The following is an 18392-nucleotide window of genomic DNA, read 5'->3' as shown; positions in this document are numbered from 1 at the left end:
TATCAAAAAAATATAAATTCCCAAATTGGTTTTCACCTCACCTAAAAGGTCTAATTTATTCGAAAAAAGCGGCACATAGATCATATAAGATATCTAATAGCTTAGAAACATATACACAGTTTGCTGAATTGAGACAGGAGTGTAAAATTGAGTCGGAAAATTGCTTTCGTGAATATATAAGTTCTGTCGAAAACTCTATAGAAATTAACCCAAAGTATTTTTGGAAATTTGTGAACGATTCCAAGTTGAATAAGAGTCTTCCCTCAACTATGTATTTCCAAGATGAAATTTCAGAAAATCCACAAGAAATAGCCGAATTTTTTAGTTCCTATTTTTCCAAAGTTTATAAAGCGAGCAAACCAAAACACTTGAATACACCGCAGGATAATCTAGTCGATATAGGAAATGTATATTTTACGCCAGATGAAGTACTTAAAGAGTTGTTAACTTTGAATGACTCTAATGACTCGGGTGCTGATAATATTGGGGCGATATTTTTGAAGCGCTGCGGTGATATATTAGCTGAACCTTTATGCCTTATATTCAATAGCTCGATTAATTGCGGAAGTTATCCAAAGATCTGGAAAGATAACTTTGTTATTCCTGTACACAAGTCTGGAGATGAAAAAGATGTAAAAAATTATAGACCAGTATTGAAATATTCTCACATCCCTAAAATTTTCGATAAGCTTGTCAACATCAAGATTTCGCCCTGCCTTTCACATGTTTTTCTATCAGAACAACACGGATTCATTAGCAAGAGATCGGTAACAACTAATCTTGTTTCGTACATAGACATCATTTCAAATGCAATGAAAGAAAAATTTCAGGTTGATAGCATTTACACCGACTTTCAAAAAGCTTTTGACACGGTTCCACATTCGTTACTTGTTGAAAAACTTGAAGGGATCGGTATCGGCCCTCCGTTATTGGACTGGTTGTCTGATCGTCTGCGTGATGGTACCTTAAGGGTTAAGCTTAGAGATAATATTATCTCCGAGCAGTTTCTCGTTCTTTCTGGGGTTGGTCAGGGTTCACCCCTTTCTACGCTACTCTTCCTATGTTTTATAAATGATATAGGAAAATATATTAGAGGAAGTCTATTTCTACTGTTCGCTGACGATCTTAAATTGTTTAGGGTCATACGGAGTATTCAAGATTGTCTTTCACTACAAGAAGATCTTATCAATGTTGAAAGGTGGTGTGTTGACAATGAAATGCAATTCAATATCGGTAAATGTAGTGTAATGAGATTTTACAAAATTAAATCACCTATCCAGTACGATTATAAGTTGAACAATGTCAAACTGAGCTCAAGCCTAATTGTTAAAGATCTAGGAATACACCTCGACCACCAACTGAATTTGATTCAGCATATTTTCATCATAACTCAAAAAGCTATGAGGATGCTTGGATTTATTAAGAGAAAACTCAAAGATTTTAATAATATCTCTGCCTTAAAAAGTGTTTATTTTGCGAATGTCCGAAGTATATTGGAATATTCAACTGTAGTTTGGTCTCCTTATTATGAAGTACACAAAAATAATATTGAGCGCGTGCAACGAAAATTTTTAAGATGGGTTGCTTACAAAATGAGTATTCCCAAGGCCTCAATAAACTACGACCATCTACATGTGTCTTTATCAATGAAACCACTATCTATAAGAAGGAATAATTTTGATGTAATGTTTGTATATAAACTAATCAATAATTACATTGATTGTGAATACTTAGTATCTAAGATAAAACTTAATGCGAAAAATGTATTCCTTAGACATAGAGATCTCTTATACATCGAATATAACCCCACTAATTATGCCATGAATAATCCGATTGCACGAGCGATAAAAGGGGCAAATGCATCGGAGATTGATCTTTTTCAGATATCTATTTTCAGTCTTAAAAGATATTTTGAAGCTGTTTGAACTTGTCAACTGTTCTTGTTGTTTTTCCTATGATGTTTTTTTTTGTAGATTTCAATATTTTTTGTTTGTTTTCTTGTTAATTTTTGGAATATTGTATATCTTATGGGAAAATTGGCTTTGCTGTTTGTAATTAATGATAATAATTCGTAAATTGGCATGTCCGTTAAGATAAATAAATAAATAAATAAATATAAGATGATAAGCCTGGAGCATAGGAGAATAATTTTTGACCAAACTTTATTGTACCGAATTGTAAATGGCCACTTCGATTTTCCACTGATCAGCGAAATCTTATTCAATGTCTCTGTTTTTTCTGGTCGTCGCAGAAACCTCTTTTTTCTACCTAGAGCACGTACATCTTTGTTTTACCAATCGGTTTTTTTGAGGTTGATGCGATTTTATAACTGGCACCTTCAGAGCGTTGATATATTCAGTACATCGTTGTCCGTTTTTAGGATGAAATTGTATGAATATTTATGTAGGAATTATTGAGTGTAATTTTGCTTTTTTTTTCCTTTTGTCGAGATTTTGTAAATATGTAGTTGTTAGGATTAAGTTCAATGTGGATTGTTAGAATTAAGTTCACATAATTTTTTCTAATGTACCTATTATTTAGTGAATCCCTGTAATTGGGTTCTCCTGTTGGGATTCCTGATTGATGAAATAAATAAATAAATAAATAAATAAATAAATAGCTCCCGCCAGGAATCCACAGGCTTTACTCCCGCCTTCTTGAACTTCGGCCGAGAATTGGAAGCACCAAAGACGATCTACCGCGAGGCCACCAAGGACTACAGAGAAACCGATGACGCAGACCCTAGTCCGACCACCATACAAGAACGCACCAACCGCTTGGGTAGACTACAAGAAATCTTCGCTCTAGTACGTCGGCACTTGGCCCAGGCTTTTGACAAACAGAAAAAGCACTACGGCCTACGCCACCGCGGTTGGAGATGCCATATCGGTGATAGAGTGATGAAGCGGGGGCATCCTCTTTAGCGCTCCGTTAACGATTTTACCGATAAATTAGCCCCTACTTTCACCGGACCGTTTACTGTTTGCCGGGTGCTGTCACGCGTAGTTTATGATTTGCGGGATGAGCGCGGAAAGTTAGTCAGGCAGATCCACGTCAAGGATCTCAAACCCTACAATGAACCCCTCAACTGTTTTCCAGAAAACATGCCCAAGTCAACGAAACCGCTGGAGATGAGACCACCACAAAGGAAAAGGGAATGGAAACCGCTGTTCCCAGACCTTGTGGTGGTCAGGCCGATAAGCCCGCTACCTCCGACTCCTCCGCCGCCTCCGCCTACCAGGAAAGAATTAATGGCTGAATTCGGCCATGTACTGTCCCAGACGGCCCCCGGGAGAGGCGAACTGGACGCCGTACATGAAAACCCTGGCCAGGAACCTGCGCCCGGTAGATTGGCCGGAGAACAAATATTACCGACTGAAGCTGCTGGTGGGAGGACAACATCGGTGGATCAAGATCCCGGCCAATATTTAGCTTCTACTTTATTTTTTTTGTTTTGTTTGTTCCGCCGAATTAAAATTAATTTGCAGACTGCCTTTTCTTTGCTTTTGTAGACCTTTATCCCGTGTGCTTCCAGATTATTCGATATGGGAGATGCGAATGTACTGGTGCTGCAGGAGGAGGTAGACCTGGAGAAAGGATTGACATCGCCGGTTCCGGACCCCCAGGAGAAGGCCCCAGTTTATCTGCCGGTAGCCAAGTACCCTCCGCTGATGTTCTGCTCCAGGTGTGGACTAGTGGGAGTACGGTCCAGTGACTCCCGAAGGGAGCCACCGAAAGGCCCAGGAAGAAGGACGCTGCGGTGCAGTGCGAGTTAATTCGGGTGACCGCATCCGGGGCTCCAGCCTGGTCACCCGGAAAGTGACCGTTCTTTTTGTTTTTTGAATTTTAGAATAAATTTTATTTTGTTATAGAAAATACAAAAAAGTTTCTCTTTTTTTAGCGGAAGAAGGAGGGGGATGTAACAAAGCAAATTTTCAATTAGTTTTGTTTCCGAATTATTCATTTTCATGTTTTCGTAACGTGAATTGATTAAGTCGACCGGATTCAGGCCGCGCGGATCCATGTGTTCCCGGATCGCGAATTTCGGAACACCTTGGATTCCGAGGGCGGGTGTGTTCGTCGTCCTTGTTCCGTGGTTTAGTTTTTCCTTCGGTCCACCAAAGTATACCGGCAAACCGCCGTCAGTCTTAACAGCAGTCTCGCTTATAATAACCGACTTTGCCAATGTTACTACTCGCCGCTTGTACGCAAAGTAGAGTTAACTTGCACTGTTTTCACTTACGCTCTTGCTTCATTCTAACTCCGACCGCTTCATCCCGCATTCTTATTTTGCTCACTCATCATGCTTTCATTCATCCGTCTCTAACAGAGTTTCTACATTAAAAGCACGTTACATCCCGCTTCTGCTTCTGCACCGCTTATTCACCCTACACCCATTACGACATCAGTATGTATATAAAAGGTATTGAATAGAAGTTTTATGTTTATTGTGTGTGTTATTTTTCTCCCGAGTAGAGTTTCTAAGATATTTCAGAGATAGGGGACTTTCCGAATTTCATGAACATCTGACCCCTGGACATAAACTTCTCTGACTGTAGCTCCTGGTCACCTGTAGGATACCGCCTACAGGTTCCGAAAAAAGAAAAAAGACTAGAGATGTACAATGAGCAATAGAAAAGAGCGGAATTCCCTGAAATATGGAAGGAGGCAGAACTAGTGTTAATGAGGGAGCCAGGGAAGACGGACACGGAACCAAGCAGCTTCAGGCCCATATATCTACTGAGCGTCGTTCGTACAGCTGTACGAACAACTCATAAGAGGACGGCTGCAAAGGAACTTGAAGATAAATGCACAATTGCAGATAACCAGCATGGCTTTAGGGAAGCGAGATCGACAAAAACGGTCATAGAAGAGGTAGTACGCACAGAACGCGACGTGTAACCATTCTGACAGCATCCGTCGTAAAAAATGCCTTCAACTCCGCTGGATGGGCAGAGAATGAAAATGAAGGGCATATCCTACAAAACACTATCAAAAAGGTAAGACTTACGAGTGGGTTGCTGCAAGGTTCTGTTCTAGGCCCCACGTTATGAATCATCCTGTACGACGGAGTACCAAAACTGGCAAACGACGACCCGGACGTTAATCTAGTGGCGTATGCAGATGACCTGGCCATGATTACAACTGGGAAAACAGAACCAGAAGCACGGCAGAAAACTGAGGAAATGGCAGCGAAGCTTATAGAATGGCTAAGGAGTAGGGGACTGCAGCTGGCGCCACACAAAACAGAAATATTCCCGATCACACGGAGGAGACCAATAAAGAAGACCAGGGCAACGATCAAAGGAGTGGAAGTGGGGACGAAGGCATAACTAAAGTATCTTGGGTGATACTAGACAAAGACCTCAACTTCGTCAGACACGTCGAATACGCTGTAGAGAGAACCAGAGAGACAACAAACACCTTAAGGAAGATAATGCCGAGAGTAGATGGTCTGGCGACAAAAAAAAGAAGGGTTCTCGTAGCAGCAGCGATGTCTGGACTACTGTATGGAGCTGAAATATGGGCAAAGAGTTTAAGCACATACAAAACCGGCAGAGACAAAATCAGAAAGGCACAAAGGAGTAGTGGTAAGTTGTATCAGAGCCTATAAATCTGCCAATATCAACTGGCATTTTCCCATCTTCACTCAAGACGAGCACTGTTATTCCTGTACATAAAAGTAATGATGTAAATGAAATGTTCAACTACAGACCAATATCAATCCTTAGTTCTATTTCCAAAGTGATTGAAAAATTGGCATTAAAGCGCATGGTAGAGTATTTAGATAAATTTAATATTATCACAAGTAGCCAACATGGATTCAGAGCCGGTTGCTCAACTGAGACGGCTGCTGTTTCATTTGTTGAAAGTACTTATAGGTGGTTGGATGATGGTCTATGTGTCGCTGGTCTGTTTTTCGACCTATCCCGCGCATTCGATTGCTTGTCTATACCATTTATAATGAATGAGTTATATAACTTAGGATTCAGAGGAATTTTCTTGGAGTGGTTACATAGCTTCCTGGTGGAAAGATCAATGGTCGTCAAAGTGGGTGACTCATATTCGAGCAAATTTAATATCGATATTGGTGTCCCTCAGGGATCGGTATTAGGCCCACTCCTGTTCATATTGTTCGTAAATGATTTGCCTGAACATCTCAATCTCTATGAATTAATAAAATTGATTTTATTTGCCGATGATACATCTATTGCCATTGCATCTAAAAATATTAATGAACTTCTTTCTTGCTGCAACATACTGATAAGGGGCTTCATGGACTGGTGTAGTGGTAATGCGCTCATAGTGAATGTGGAAAAAACCAAGTTTATTTATTTCAGTATCAGGGACACTGTTCCATTGACCCTCCAGCTGGGAGATGTCAAAATTTCTTCTTCGAAAAAAGTGAAGTTCTTGGGTGTTCATCTTGACAGTACTTTGAGATGGTGTGAAGACATTGAAGTATTGAGTAAAAAGTTGAATGCATCCTATTATGCTATAAATAAATTAAAAGGGTGTTGTAATAAATAGGAATATTGACGAGATATATATATGCTTATAGAATATTGGGCAAGGAAATTCTTTCTCGGGATCTCAGCGTCCCAGATAATTAATTGCATGAGAATAAAGGTTTTGATGACAAGCGTATGAATGATATTTTTCCAGTTAGAAGATAAGTGCCAAAGAAGTAGAGTTTCATGTCGGACTTGAGGCTGATTTTAAGTTAAAAGGAAAACGGTTTAGTTTAGACAATAACTCGCCCATAAGAGCTTATATATCAATTCAATATTCGAAGATAATTGATTCGGCGTTGTAAGAATTAGCAGGCTCTTGAGTTTCAACCGGCTAATTCAATTAGTTCAGAAAAATGCAAGGTTAGCGCGTCGTAGAATAATTCTGGATACACCCACGAGAGGTGTAGAGGAAATTTGGGTTTTTGGTCTAAGAAGGGGAATGATAAAAAGGAACCAAAAAAAAGGGAAGGGAGTTAGTGGGGAGTTGGTCGAAGAAAATACACGTCTGGAAAGCGGAAGTAGAATCCGGGATTCTAATAGAGTAGATTTGGAAGTCCGAAAGTAAGTTCGGCAGTCCGAGAAATTTAGAAGTATTTTTTCGGAGTTAGGTCTCAAAAAGGAAGACGGGTACAAGCTATTCGGGGAATAGTGTAAGAGATTTAGTACCGTGGTTAAAGTCAGTCAGGGCGTAATAATTGCTTTTATTTGTGATATAGATCGGATATAGGATTTTAGGAATTTTGGATAGAGTCGAAACGAATAGCGTTAATCGTTGACGACGGAAAAGTGCGGGAAGTGCGGTTGAGTGTAAAGAATTCGCCGTACTGTGCGAGGAAAGTCTGGTGATCGAAAAGTTCACCAGCAACCCCAGGCGAACGACGGTCGCTGGTCGCAGAAAAAGGTAGAAGGTTCCAATTTTTGTTTGTCCAGAGTCCTGAAAGCTCCTCTAAAATTCATCTGATTTTTGATCATATTCTTATTGTTGTTGTGAAATTGAGAAAAGAGAATTTTTAATCCAAGATTTTTATTGATGAAATTTTAATGATTATTGCTTTGCGCACTTTGCATGTGTGAAAGAAATTGAGATTTTATTGTGGTCGTTATCGACCAAATACGTGCTTGTATTTAAATTTCTGCAATAGATTTATTCGTTAAATTTAACAGATTTTCATTTAAATTTTCTCCCCAGAAAATATAGAAAAACATCAAAGACCTGTCCTTCGCGCGACGGGCCGAATCCACCATTTTTGCCCTTAAAGGGGCCTTCAATTTTGTGTAGTTAACATCTTAAAAATAATCACCCCTTGTTCAGTGGAAAGCCGCTCTTCCATTGATTCCAGGTAAGGGGTGTTTTATTTCACTGGTGACAGCGGTGGGATGATGTTAGTTGATTTTTCTGGGGTGGAATACAAAATTCTATTATATGAGAAGTTTGATTTTCAAAGTTTTGGTTGTTTTTGGAGCGAGTTAAATTGAATCTAATAATTTGGTAGGCGTCATCGTAGAAGTGAAACGTATGGGGGGAATTGCGTTTTTAGAATTTTTTGTTGTTGATTTATTAAGGGTTTTCGAGAGAATATATGATGTTTTGATCACATCAATGAATTTGAGGAGGACTTTCAGATGGAGGAACTGTGAGTTATTTTATTGCCAAGGATAATTTAAGTTTTCGTCGGTTTCAGTTCATTTTAAGAGGAATTTAGTGAAAAGTTAAAGGTACAGTTGCCAACAGGATTTTTTTTTCTCTCTTTAAAGTTTAGCTGCGGAGATATTAGGGAAAGTTGAGCAGAGTTGGAAAAAGTTATTTACTCTTCAGTGAGTTGGATAAGAATTTTATTTGTGAATCGGAGGTATTTATCAAGTTTTCAATCGGGCTATAATTCAAAATTTTATTTGCGAAAAGCATTGGTGTTCAATAATTTTGAAAGATTTGATTGATGGAAACCTTAAAAAGATTTAATAGTAGTTGATTAATATTGAAGATTGAAATTTAATTTTTCGCAAGAATTTTATTGTTCGAGGGTGCATTCTTGGCTGATGGTGAAAGATATATTTTTTTTTCAGGATATTTTTATATGACTGTGTGTTATTGAAATTTTGAATTTGTAGTTGTTTGATGGTTTTGAAGTGAATATTTCGGAAAAATTTTTTTGTTGGTGTTGAGTATCAAATACGTAGGATTTAGAACGTAGAGTTGATTGATCGGTTATTTTTTTTAACAGAAAGCGGAATCGCAAATTAGTTTGTTTCTTTCAAAAAATTTTTGCGAAATTATGATTTTAGTTAACGCGAATATAGAAAATTAAGAATTTTTTTTTGTGTTGTTTTGTCAGAAGTTGAACACGGAATTAAGAGTGAAATTCTTTCAATTAAATATTTTCATTTTTCCAATTTGGACGTTAGAATACTTTGGAATTTCGGTCATTTTAATTTAATTGTTTAAAATTAAGTGAATGTCAGGATACTTTGGAATTTTAAGTCAGTTTGATTTAATTTTTCTAATTGATTTTATAAACAGAATAATTTGAAATTTAGGACAAGATAGGGTTGCAGGATTTTTTTTTTCAGGATCAGGAATTGTTTATTGAATATTATTTTCTGTTGAGATATAATTTTTTTTTTCAGGGCGCTATTAATTTTTCGAGATATTAGTTACGGTCAGGATATTTTTTTTGTGATATTATATTTTTTTTCCAGGACGTTTCCATTGAAGGTTTTTCTTGAATAGTGAGATTATTTGGTGTGTAGAGTTTGACTAAATCTATCGTGTGTGCGCAGCATATTTTGATTTCGAAAAAGGGAAACTTGATTTTCAATATCTTTGCGGAATTTAAAGATAGTTTTCAAATTAAATTTTTATTGAGGTTAGGTTTCGAAAATGTTGCCGGCGGCTACTGCTAGTAACACCACCCCTAGTGTGGCGGCAAAAAGTTCTGTGCAACTCCCTTTCATGTATTCGTTGGGGATGATCGCGACCACTCTTGATGGGTTTTCCGGTAAAGATGTGAATAGATATTTTGATAAATTAGAATTACGCGCAAAATTAGATGATTGGAGTGAGGAAGAAACCCTCATCTTACTAAAACTTAAGCTTGTGGGTGATGCCTACAATTTTTTCAAATCGGATCCTACCTTCAATTCTTTAACTTATACTGATTTGAAAAATAGATTCATACAAAAATTTACTATAGATAGATTGCCGGGCGAATACCAATGGAACCTAAGTCGTTGTTTCCAAAGACAGGACGAGGATGTGTCCTTGTTTTGTACTAGATTGCGCACAATAGGGGCTAATTTGTTGATCGAGGATCTGGCCGGAGCAAAGGAAGAGGAGGAACCTGGAATACGGAAGAAAAATAAGGATTTAATTTTAAATCAATTCAAAATTGGTCTCAGGAAGGATGTCATGAAAGAAACCGGAATTTTATTGTTGAAGGAAAAGGATTTGGATTTGGAAAAGGCCGAAGAATTAGTGCGGTTGCAGGAAACAACCAATAGGATGTTGCAGGGGAGGTTAACAAATATGGGGATATCAACAGTTGACACTGGAACGGTGTGTCAATTGTGCGAAAAGGAGGGACATTCGGCGAAGGAATGTATAAGTACCTGGCGAGGTCAGGGTAACCCAGAGAAAAGTAACGGAAGGAAGTGCTTTTCTTGCGGCCAAACGGGACATTTTGCGAGGGAATGCCGGAATAGCAGGAAAATGGGACAACGGACACAAGGATCGTGTTATTACTGTAATCAACAGGGACATTGGGCAAGGGACTGTCTCAAGAAAAATTCGTTTGAAAGACGAGAACAAAGACAGAATTGTGGAAATGGGTCATGGAGGAGAGAGGAAGTAAGTACACCTGGTGGGCGACGTATGAGCGGGGATAGGGATACAAGGTATTCCAGCAGTAGGGAAACACTTCAATTATCAGGAATTAATATTTCTACCGGCGCGATTTCGAAGCAGTCGCGATCGCCGTCTAGTTTTCTATTGGAAAATTCAAAGGAGGATGGGCAAAATCCAGTTTTACAGGTCGACGGACATGTAAAGAAACTGTATCAGGTCGAGGAAAATATACGGAAGGGTATTAACAATATTAGAATAGTGGTACCAGGTATATATGGTCGAACGTCGGGAGATATCCCTAATATTGTAAAGCTGAGGGTAAATGGTATTATTATTTATTGCATGGTAGATACGGGGGCCGCAGTGACGCTGATAGGAAAGGGGTTGGTATCGAAGGAGGATATAGACTGTGAAGAAATGGATAATTATCAGTTGACGAGTATAACAGGGCAACTTTTGAGAACATGGGGTGTGGCCGAGGTGGCCATAGGACCCGAAAATGGATCATGGGGAACGGCCTGGAGGGCCGTGGTGTGTGATAATTCCACATTAGGGGATGTTCAGGTGATTTTGGGAAGAGATTTCATGTATGCTAACCAGGTGCATATCGATTATGTTCATGGCCCCTTCATAACAATTAGAGGACAAATTTTCAAGTTATTATCGAGAGAGATGATTGATAACTTAGAGAATCCGGACCTAGCAGGGGTAGGTCACATGGATGGTGATGGGTCGGCGAACCTAGAGTCGTTGGTAGAAATTCCGATAAGAGAAAGGGATAGCGCGGTTAAGAAGGAAATTAAGGAGAATAGCGTCGAAAGGGAAATCGCTATGGAACAGCGCGAAGAAAAGATTTCGAAGGATAAAGTAGCAGTTGTGAATCACAGTACACAAACGAGTTTCACGGTAGGAGCTGTTGAAGGAATTCGAAATAAATTAAAAATTAGTGCTTGTGATACTAGGACTAAACTGAGAGATGATAACAAGAAACAGGGAAAAGGGGACACACAAAGGTTTAATGAAATAAGCAGTTCAAGAATATACAGGAATGAAGAGGGGTATCAAGGTGATAATAGACCCAGGGGGCCGAAGTCGACTAAACGGGTGTCATGGGACATCGATGCAGAGGAATGTCGGATGGCAAAGTTTAAGTTAAGGGACCTGGTATATTTAGAGGAGGTATCTGAAAAATTGGGTAAAAATTGGTTAGGGCCGTACAGGATAATTGAAGTCTTTGATTCGGTAACCTGTAGGATACGAAAATGTGGAGGTTGGGAGGAACGAATTGTCGATGTAAATAGGCTGAAACCTTATGTTGCTAAGGTTCGGCAAAAGCGCTCTGAAGAATATCTGCCAGGAAGGAAGGAAAGACTTAGGGACTTCAGTGAATCAGATTCGGAAATGGAGAAACCTAGGAGGCCTCATCCGATGTTGGTACCACAGGGGTATCAGACACATAATTCAAACATGGAATTAGAGAGCAGTGATGAAGACAGGGTAGAACCAGAAAGGATTGCAAGTAGGTCTACCCGAATAAGGCATCCCACTAATATGTGGAGTAACCTAATTGGATAGGAGTCAGAGTACAGGTTTAGGGTAGCGACAGGAAAATATGTAAGATTGACCTGTCAGGAGAGTTGAATCGACTCCTGCCCTTTCGCAGATTCCAGGGGCTCTCACTGACCCGGAGAGCCACAACCTGAATAGGGTCCGTTTTTTTGGGTAGTGGCAGGACCTTTTGGCTGACAGTCCTGAAAAAGGAATAATCGACCTTTCCCAGTCCACAGATTATAGGTAGAAGAACAAGTAGGTCCGGTAATAATGAGTCATAGTGAGGGAACTATGACCGGTATAAAGAAGGGTTTCTTAATATTTTTTTTTTTTTTTTTTGCTTCAGATGGGCGCTAGGGCTGAGTAATCTCCGGAGAAACCCTTAGTCATTATATAGAAGTCAGTTTATTTTCATTCAGATTGAAATCATTTAGGTAGCGGTCTTTGCTTTATTTCAAGAATGGTAGTTTTGGGAGGAATGTTGTAAATTAGACGTATTTTGAGGCTGGACCTAAAGTCATTATGAGGGGATAGCAATGTACTATGTGTTTCTTTTAGGGGATTCATGTTGGAAGTTAAATTAACGATAAGGGGTTAATTTTGATTAGCTTACTAATGATATTGAGTAATAATGAAGTAGGTACATATATCGGAAAGAGATAGATTGTCTGATAGAAATAATCCTGGTCGGAAAAAGATTATGAAGAAGCGTTGTGGTCGCCTTTCAATGTGAGCACAACGTTCTGCATGCCATTTAAGATAAGATTTGAGTTTCGCTGAAATAGTTATGATAGGTCTTTTATGATGATTGTTGTCACCAGGATTGTATTGCATGCTTATGGGACATGAGTCGTCGTTATTTGTTTTTGCATGTGTTTTTGTTGTTGTTGTTATTTCTTGTGATTAGTCGATAGGTTGGTTTGGTTTTCATCCAAAACAAGTAATATTTGAAGACATCCCAGGGCAGGTTTTAAACTAGAAGGTCGATAATCATCAGGTCATCATCAGTGGAATAACCTCTGAATGGTGGTTGACCTTAGTTACCAGGTGGCAACGATGATAGTGTACCAAAGTGCGGCTAATAGATCGGAAATTACGGCAATTTCATTCGCAATGTTGAGAAACTTTAAGAACTCGAAAAAGGTTTGCGCCTATCAACTAGAAAGTTTGGAAATTTTTCGTAAGAATGGGACTGACATTCAATTTAATATATGGACTTGTGCCTACAACGGTACTCTGAACTGATCTAGTGCGGAAAATGGGACGATGTCGGTCCGTATATAAGCCTCGAAACTCATGACCCTGAGATGGTAATTGTGATTATCAGGACGACGATGGTTCAGCCCAGAAGGAAGAATCTTCGAGAGATAGAATAGAAGGTATCCAGAAGAGAATTCGATAAGGGACGACGGGGCATTAAATGTCCACTATATACCTTGGGGATCAAGAAGGAATGGAGTAAGCTTAGTGTACTGCGAGTAATCCCATACATCACTCAGTTGAGAGTTTTACCAAGGGGAGTAAGTGCGAGCAAATCCAACTTCGAAAGTACGATGCCAAAAACGTTGAAGAAGAACCATCTCCAGGGTTACGTCCATTTTACCCATGGTGATACCACACTGGACTGAAAGACATAGCCGGTAAACGAGGTGCCAAGTAATATGCCGCGTAAAGAATTCTGAACTGAACAGAAGAGTGTATGCTCAGATGATCATACGAAATGGACACTAGCACGGGTTTAACAGTGGCGTTTCGTGTGAAGAAACTTTTTCCACCTGAGGTAACTTTTGGTTTTTCCACCTGAAGAGTTATTCCATATGATTTCAAGGATATCTGTGGTTGTATGAGAATGATCGCGATAGTGAATTTGAAATCCGATAAGTGGACCTTAAAGACTCCATGCTGGAGAAGTGAAGAGGTGGATTCTAAGAACTTGATTGATGAACTTTGAATTTTGCTGTTTTAACATGTCATGTTTTCAAATCCTAATGATACTAATGTTTGATTTTGATTGATTTTGTTTATGTTGAGTAGATAAGTTCCATAGTTGTAAAGGAAATTTTTTTTTGCTTGTGAATTATGCTTAAACGCTTGGCACATTTAGTATAGGATGTTTGAGCCTTTTGGTTGGGAGACGATGGACTAGTGGACAAGTGAAAGCCATGATAGGAATAGGGAAAAGTTATGGCATCCAATGCCAAAACTTTTTTAAGGGGGGAGTATTGTAATAAATAGGAATATTGACGAGATATATATATGCTTATAGAATATTGGGCAAGGAAATTCTTTCTCGGGATCTCAGCGTCCCAGATAATTAATTGCATGAGAATAAAGGTTTTGATGACAAGCGTATGAATGATATTTTTCCAGTTAGAAGATAAGTGCCAAAGAAGTAGAGTTCCATGTCGGACTTGAGGCTGATTTTAAGTTAAAAGGAAAACGGTTTAGTTTAGACAATAACTCGCCCATAAGAGCTTATATATCAATTCAATATTCGAAGATAATTGATTCGGCGTTGTAAGAATTAGCAGGCTCTTGAGTTTTAACCGGCTAATTCAATTAGTTCAGAAAAATGCAAGGTTAGCGCGTCGTAGAATAATTCTGGATACACCCACGAGAGGTGTAGAGGAAATTTGGGTTTTTGGTCTAAGAAGGGGAATGATAAAAAGGAACCAAAAAAAAGGGAAGGGAGTTAGTGGGGAGTTGGTCGAAGAAAATACACGTCTGGAAAGCGGAAGTAGAATCCGGGATTCTAATAGACTAGATTTGGAAGTCCGAAAGTAAGTTCGGCAGTCCGAGAAATTTAGAAGTATTTTTTCGGAGTTAGGTCTCAAAAAGGGAGACGGGTACAAGCTATTCGGGGAATAGTGTAAGAGATTTAGTACCGTGGTTAAAGTCAGTCAGGGCGTAATAATTGCTTTTATTTGTGATATAGATCGGATATAGGATTTTAGGAATTTTGGATAGAGTCGAAACAAATAGCGTTAATCGTTGACGACGGAAAAGTGCGGGAAGTGCGGTTGAGTGTAAAGAATTCGCCGTACTGTGCGAGGAAAGTCTGGTGATCGAAAAGTTCACCAGCAACCCCAGGCGAACGACGGTCGCTGGTCGCAGAAAAAGGTAGAAGGTTCCAATTTTTGTTTGTCCAGAGTCCTGAAAGCTCCTCTAAAATTCATCTGATTTTTTATCATATTCTTATTGTTGTTGTGAAATTGAGAAAAGAGAATTTTTAATCCAAGATTTTTATTGATGAAATTTTAATGATTATTGCTTTGCGCACTTTGCATGTGTGAAAGAAATTGAGATTTTATTGTGGTCGTTATCGACCAAATACGTGCTTGTATTTAAATTTCTGCAATAGATTTATTCGTTAAATTTAACAGATTTTCATTTAAATTTTCTCCCCAGAAAATATAGAAAAACATCAAAGACCTGTCCTTCGCGCGACGGGCCGAATCCACCATTTTTGCCCTTAAAGGGGCCTTCAATTTTGTGTAGTTAACATCTTAAAAATAATCACCCCTTGTTCAGTGGAAAGCCGCTCTTCCATTGATTCCAGGTAAGGGGTGTTTTATTTCAGTGTTTACCATCTAAGTCAATTTTAGATGTGTACTACAGTTTGGTATACAGTCATTTACAATTCAACATCTTGTTATGGGGAGCTTCAGTTGAAGCAAATAGGATATTTTTGACCCGAAAAAAGATAGTTCGTCTGATATTCAATATCGGCCCAGTTTCCTCCTGTAGACCTCTCTTCATCAGGCATCACATTTTGACGGTCCCTTGTATTTATATATATACAAATGTCTGTTGTTTATCAAACGTAATATTGGAAGTTTTATTGGACTGTCGAAATATCACAACTATTTTACGAGAAACTCGGGGACACTGTATCTGCCTCAACATAGGACAACGAAATTGGAACTTTCCCCATCTTATAAGGGCATTAAAATTTTCAATAACTTACCAGATGAAATCAAGAGATTAAATGAGTTAAAATTCAAAAAAACTATCAAATGCATATTGATTGAGAAATCTTATTATAGTATAGCGGAATACTTTGCAGATGACCATTTCGCATAAATTTTGTTTGGCTTATTTTGTATAACTAGTGTATCATATTTATTTTGATAAGTTGTATTCATTTTCCTTTACTAGGAACTCATCTCATTTGACCTGTCCTATACATTCTCATTTTGTAATGTCGAAGGGATTAATAAAGAATTATTATTATATTATTATTATAAAAATGTTTCAGGGATAGCCGCATTCCTCATTGCCGGAATGCTGCCAGAAAACCTGCTGGCAGAAGAAAGGAGAGAAATATACCGAGACCAGACTAACGAAAAAGAAGCTAGGGAAATGACAAGGCAGAAATGGATGGTAGAAGTACACAACCATAGGGGAGGTGAATGGACGAAGAAGCTTATAAAGGTTCCCCTGAAAGGGATGGACCGAAACCACTGCGACCTAGAGTACGAAACAATACAATTCCTGAGCGGAGATGGATGTTTCGAAACTCACAGGAAAAAAAAGGGAAGAGCAACAGCGCCCAATGCTGAAATTGCCAAGGATTGGACAAGCCAGATCATATTTTCTTCTGCACGAAATGGAAGGAAACAAGAAAAGAATTAGCAGAGGCAAAAGAAGGAAACCCAGACTTTCAATATAGCAGACACAAAATTGTGGAGAAGATGCTAGAAAGTGAAGAGCAGTGGAATTTGATCAAGGAACGGATAAGGAACGTGATGAAAGCGGAAGCGGAGGAAGAAAAAAAAAAGAAACAAATGGAAGGTATAACTAAGCACAACACAACATAGGTGGAGTGTGTTTTAGGACACGGATACCATAAGAAAGAAGACAACAAAGATGAAAGAAAACAACGGAGAAGACTAAGAAGGACAGACAAGGAGTAGCTATGACTCTCTTGTGTAGTGTACGCAATGTTGAAAATAGGTATTTGTTAATACTGCGAATGCAGCATTTTCTTAATATTGCGAATGCAGCATTTTCCCATTGTTATATATATGGTGATAGATAGAAAGGAGGGCAATCTGTAAGTCAATCAGTCAATCAGTCAATCGTTCAATAAATATAGTTATAGTTCAGTGTTATATATTAAATCCGTAAAGACCCAGTTACTACACTTGGCCCTTCGAATCTACGGACTCGGGGCAAACCCAAAAAGTAACGTTAGTACTCCACACAAAACCGAAACTTACAGAGGAGTAAATAGGACTTACTTGGCCATTGGAGTCTAAGGACCCTGAGTAGACCCAAGGAGTAATGTTGGCGAATCACATTACGATATCCTAAATACCCATCCCATGTAAATCAAAGGGCTAAAGTCTAGGCGTGCAATGCGCCGAAGACAGAGCTAGCGAGTAAAGGCTTCGGATGGTTCGTATGAGGAAGCGGTGTGGTTAACTATGGCTGCCTGGCCCCCCTAGTCCTCGGGCAAGAGGTAGGTCCAAGAAGTAACGTTAGTACCACCTGCGAGAAGCAAATATGACTTACTTATTCCTCCAGGTCCAAGGAGCTGGGGTAGACCCAAGGAGTAATGTTACAGCTTCAGAATGAGAGAAACTACAACCTGCCTACCCCCAACGGGAATCCGAGTGCGGACGCCAGGAGTACGCCTCACTTTCCCCCCTCTCGGAACCAAGGGCTTGGCATAGATCCAAGGGGCACAGATCTTAGTGACACCACAGTGACTATGACTCATTCGGCCCTCTGAATCCCTGGATTCAGAGACCGAGGAGTACCGTTAATGTCTGACAGATACCGCAACCTCAAAGTGCAATCTCCGAGGGACCAGGACCAATAGGGATCGGAAAACTATGTCTATGTCTATGTCGCATGTCTTTCTGGTCGGAGAGCCAGGTCAAGACCTTTCGAGGATCTACCCCGGTCAGCTCGAGTTCCGTAACCAGAGTCAGGGGGACATACACGGAACCACTAAAGCCAGTCACAAAATTCTTGTGCGGCTGCAAACTGTGAGAGCTTAAGGCAAGGTCTTAACTCTTCCCCCCTGTCCCAACTGCCAAGAGAGGCAAGGAGGGAAGTGCATTCTTGCTGGCAGACACCGTGAATACCAATCGGATTGGGAGACACGGTTTACACCAACAAGAAAACAACAATAGTTGCACGAATCAGTGTCCTTGAGATTCTGACTATGTTGTTGAGGAGGGGGTTTTGGTGGGTGAGAGCCCCACACGAATCCGCAGTATTGGACCGCCCGCTGCGGAGGAGCCAGTATCGGTTCCTCCCTAACTCATGGGCACAAAAATAGGTTAGGTTAGGTTCCCTCACGAGGACAACACCTTGACGGGGTGTGAGGGCTTAAGTAACTGCGATGACTCCGACGCTATTAGGTTTATCGAGAGCTAGGAGGTGTCCCTTACTTACTTTCACCTTATCCTTTCAGAGAAGAAAAACTCTTGGAAACTCTCTGGCTTAAGGTGTGACTCGACCCGGGCTGAGTT

The 18392-nt window shown here is 39.6% G+C and overlaps 1 protein-coding gene across 1 annotated transcript; it reads left to right on the top strand.

The window, feature by feature from the left end:
* The first annotated feature begins 4640 nt into the window (after window positions 1-4640).
* On the top strand, window positions 4641-16803 carry LOC123322203. The gene is made up of 2 exons (XM_044910074.1): window positions 4641-5591; window positions 16166-16803. Exons 1-2 carry the CDS (start codon window positions 5438-5440, stop codon window positions 16540-16542), a joined length of 531 nt encoding a protein of 176 aa, XP_044766009.1. The 5' UTR covers window positions 4641-5437; the 3' UTR covers window positions 16543-16803.
* Window positions 16804-18392: the final 1589 nt, after the last annotated feature.

This window comes from Coccinella septempunctata, chromosome X (genome assembly GCF_907165205.1).
Source record: "Coccinella septempunctata chromosome X, icCocSept1.1, whole genome shotgun sequence".
Taxonomy (NCBI): Eukaryota; Metazoa; Arthropoda; class Insecta; order Coleoptera; family Coccinellidae; genus Coccinella; species Coccinella septempunctata.
Note: the sequence above shows the minus strand (reverse complement) of the source record. Positions and strands in the feature narration are given on the sequence as shown.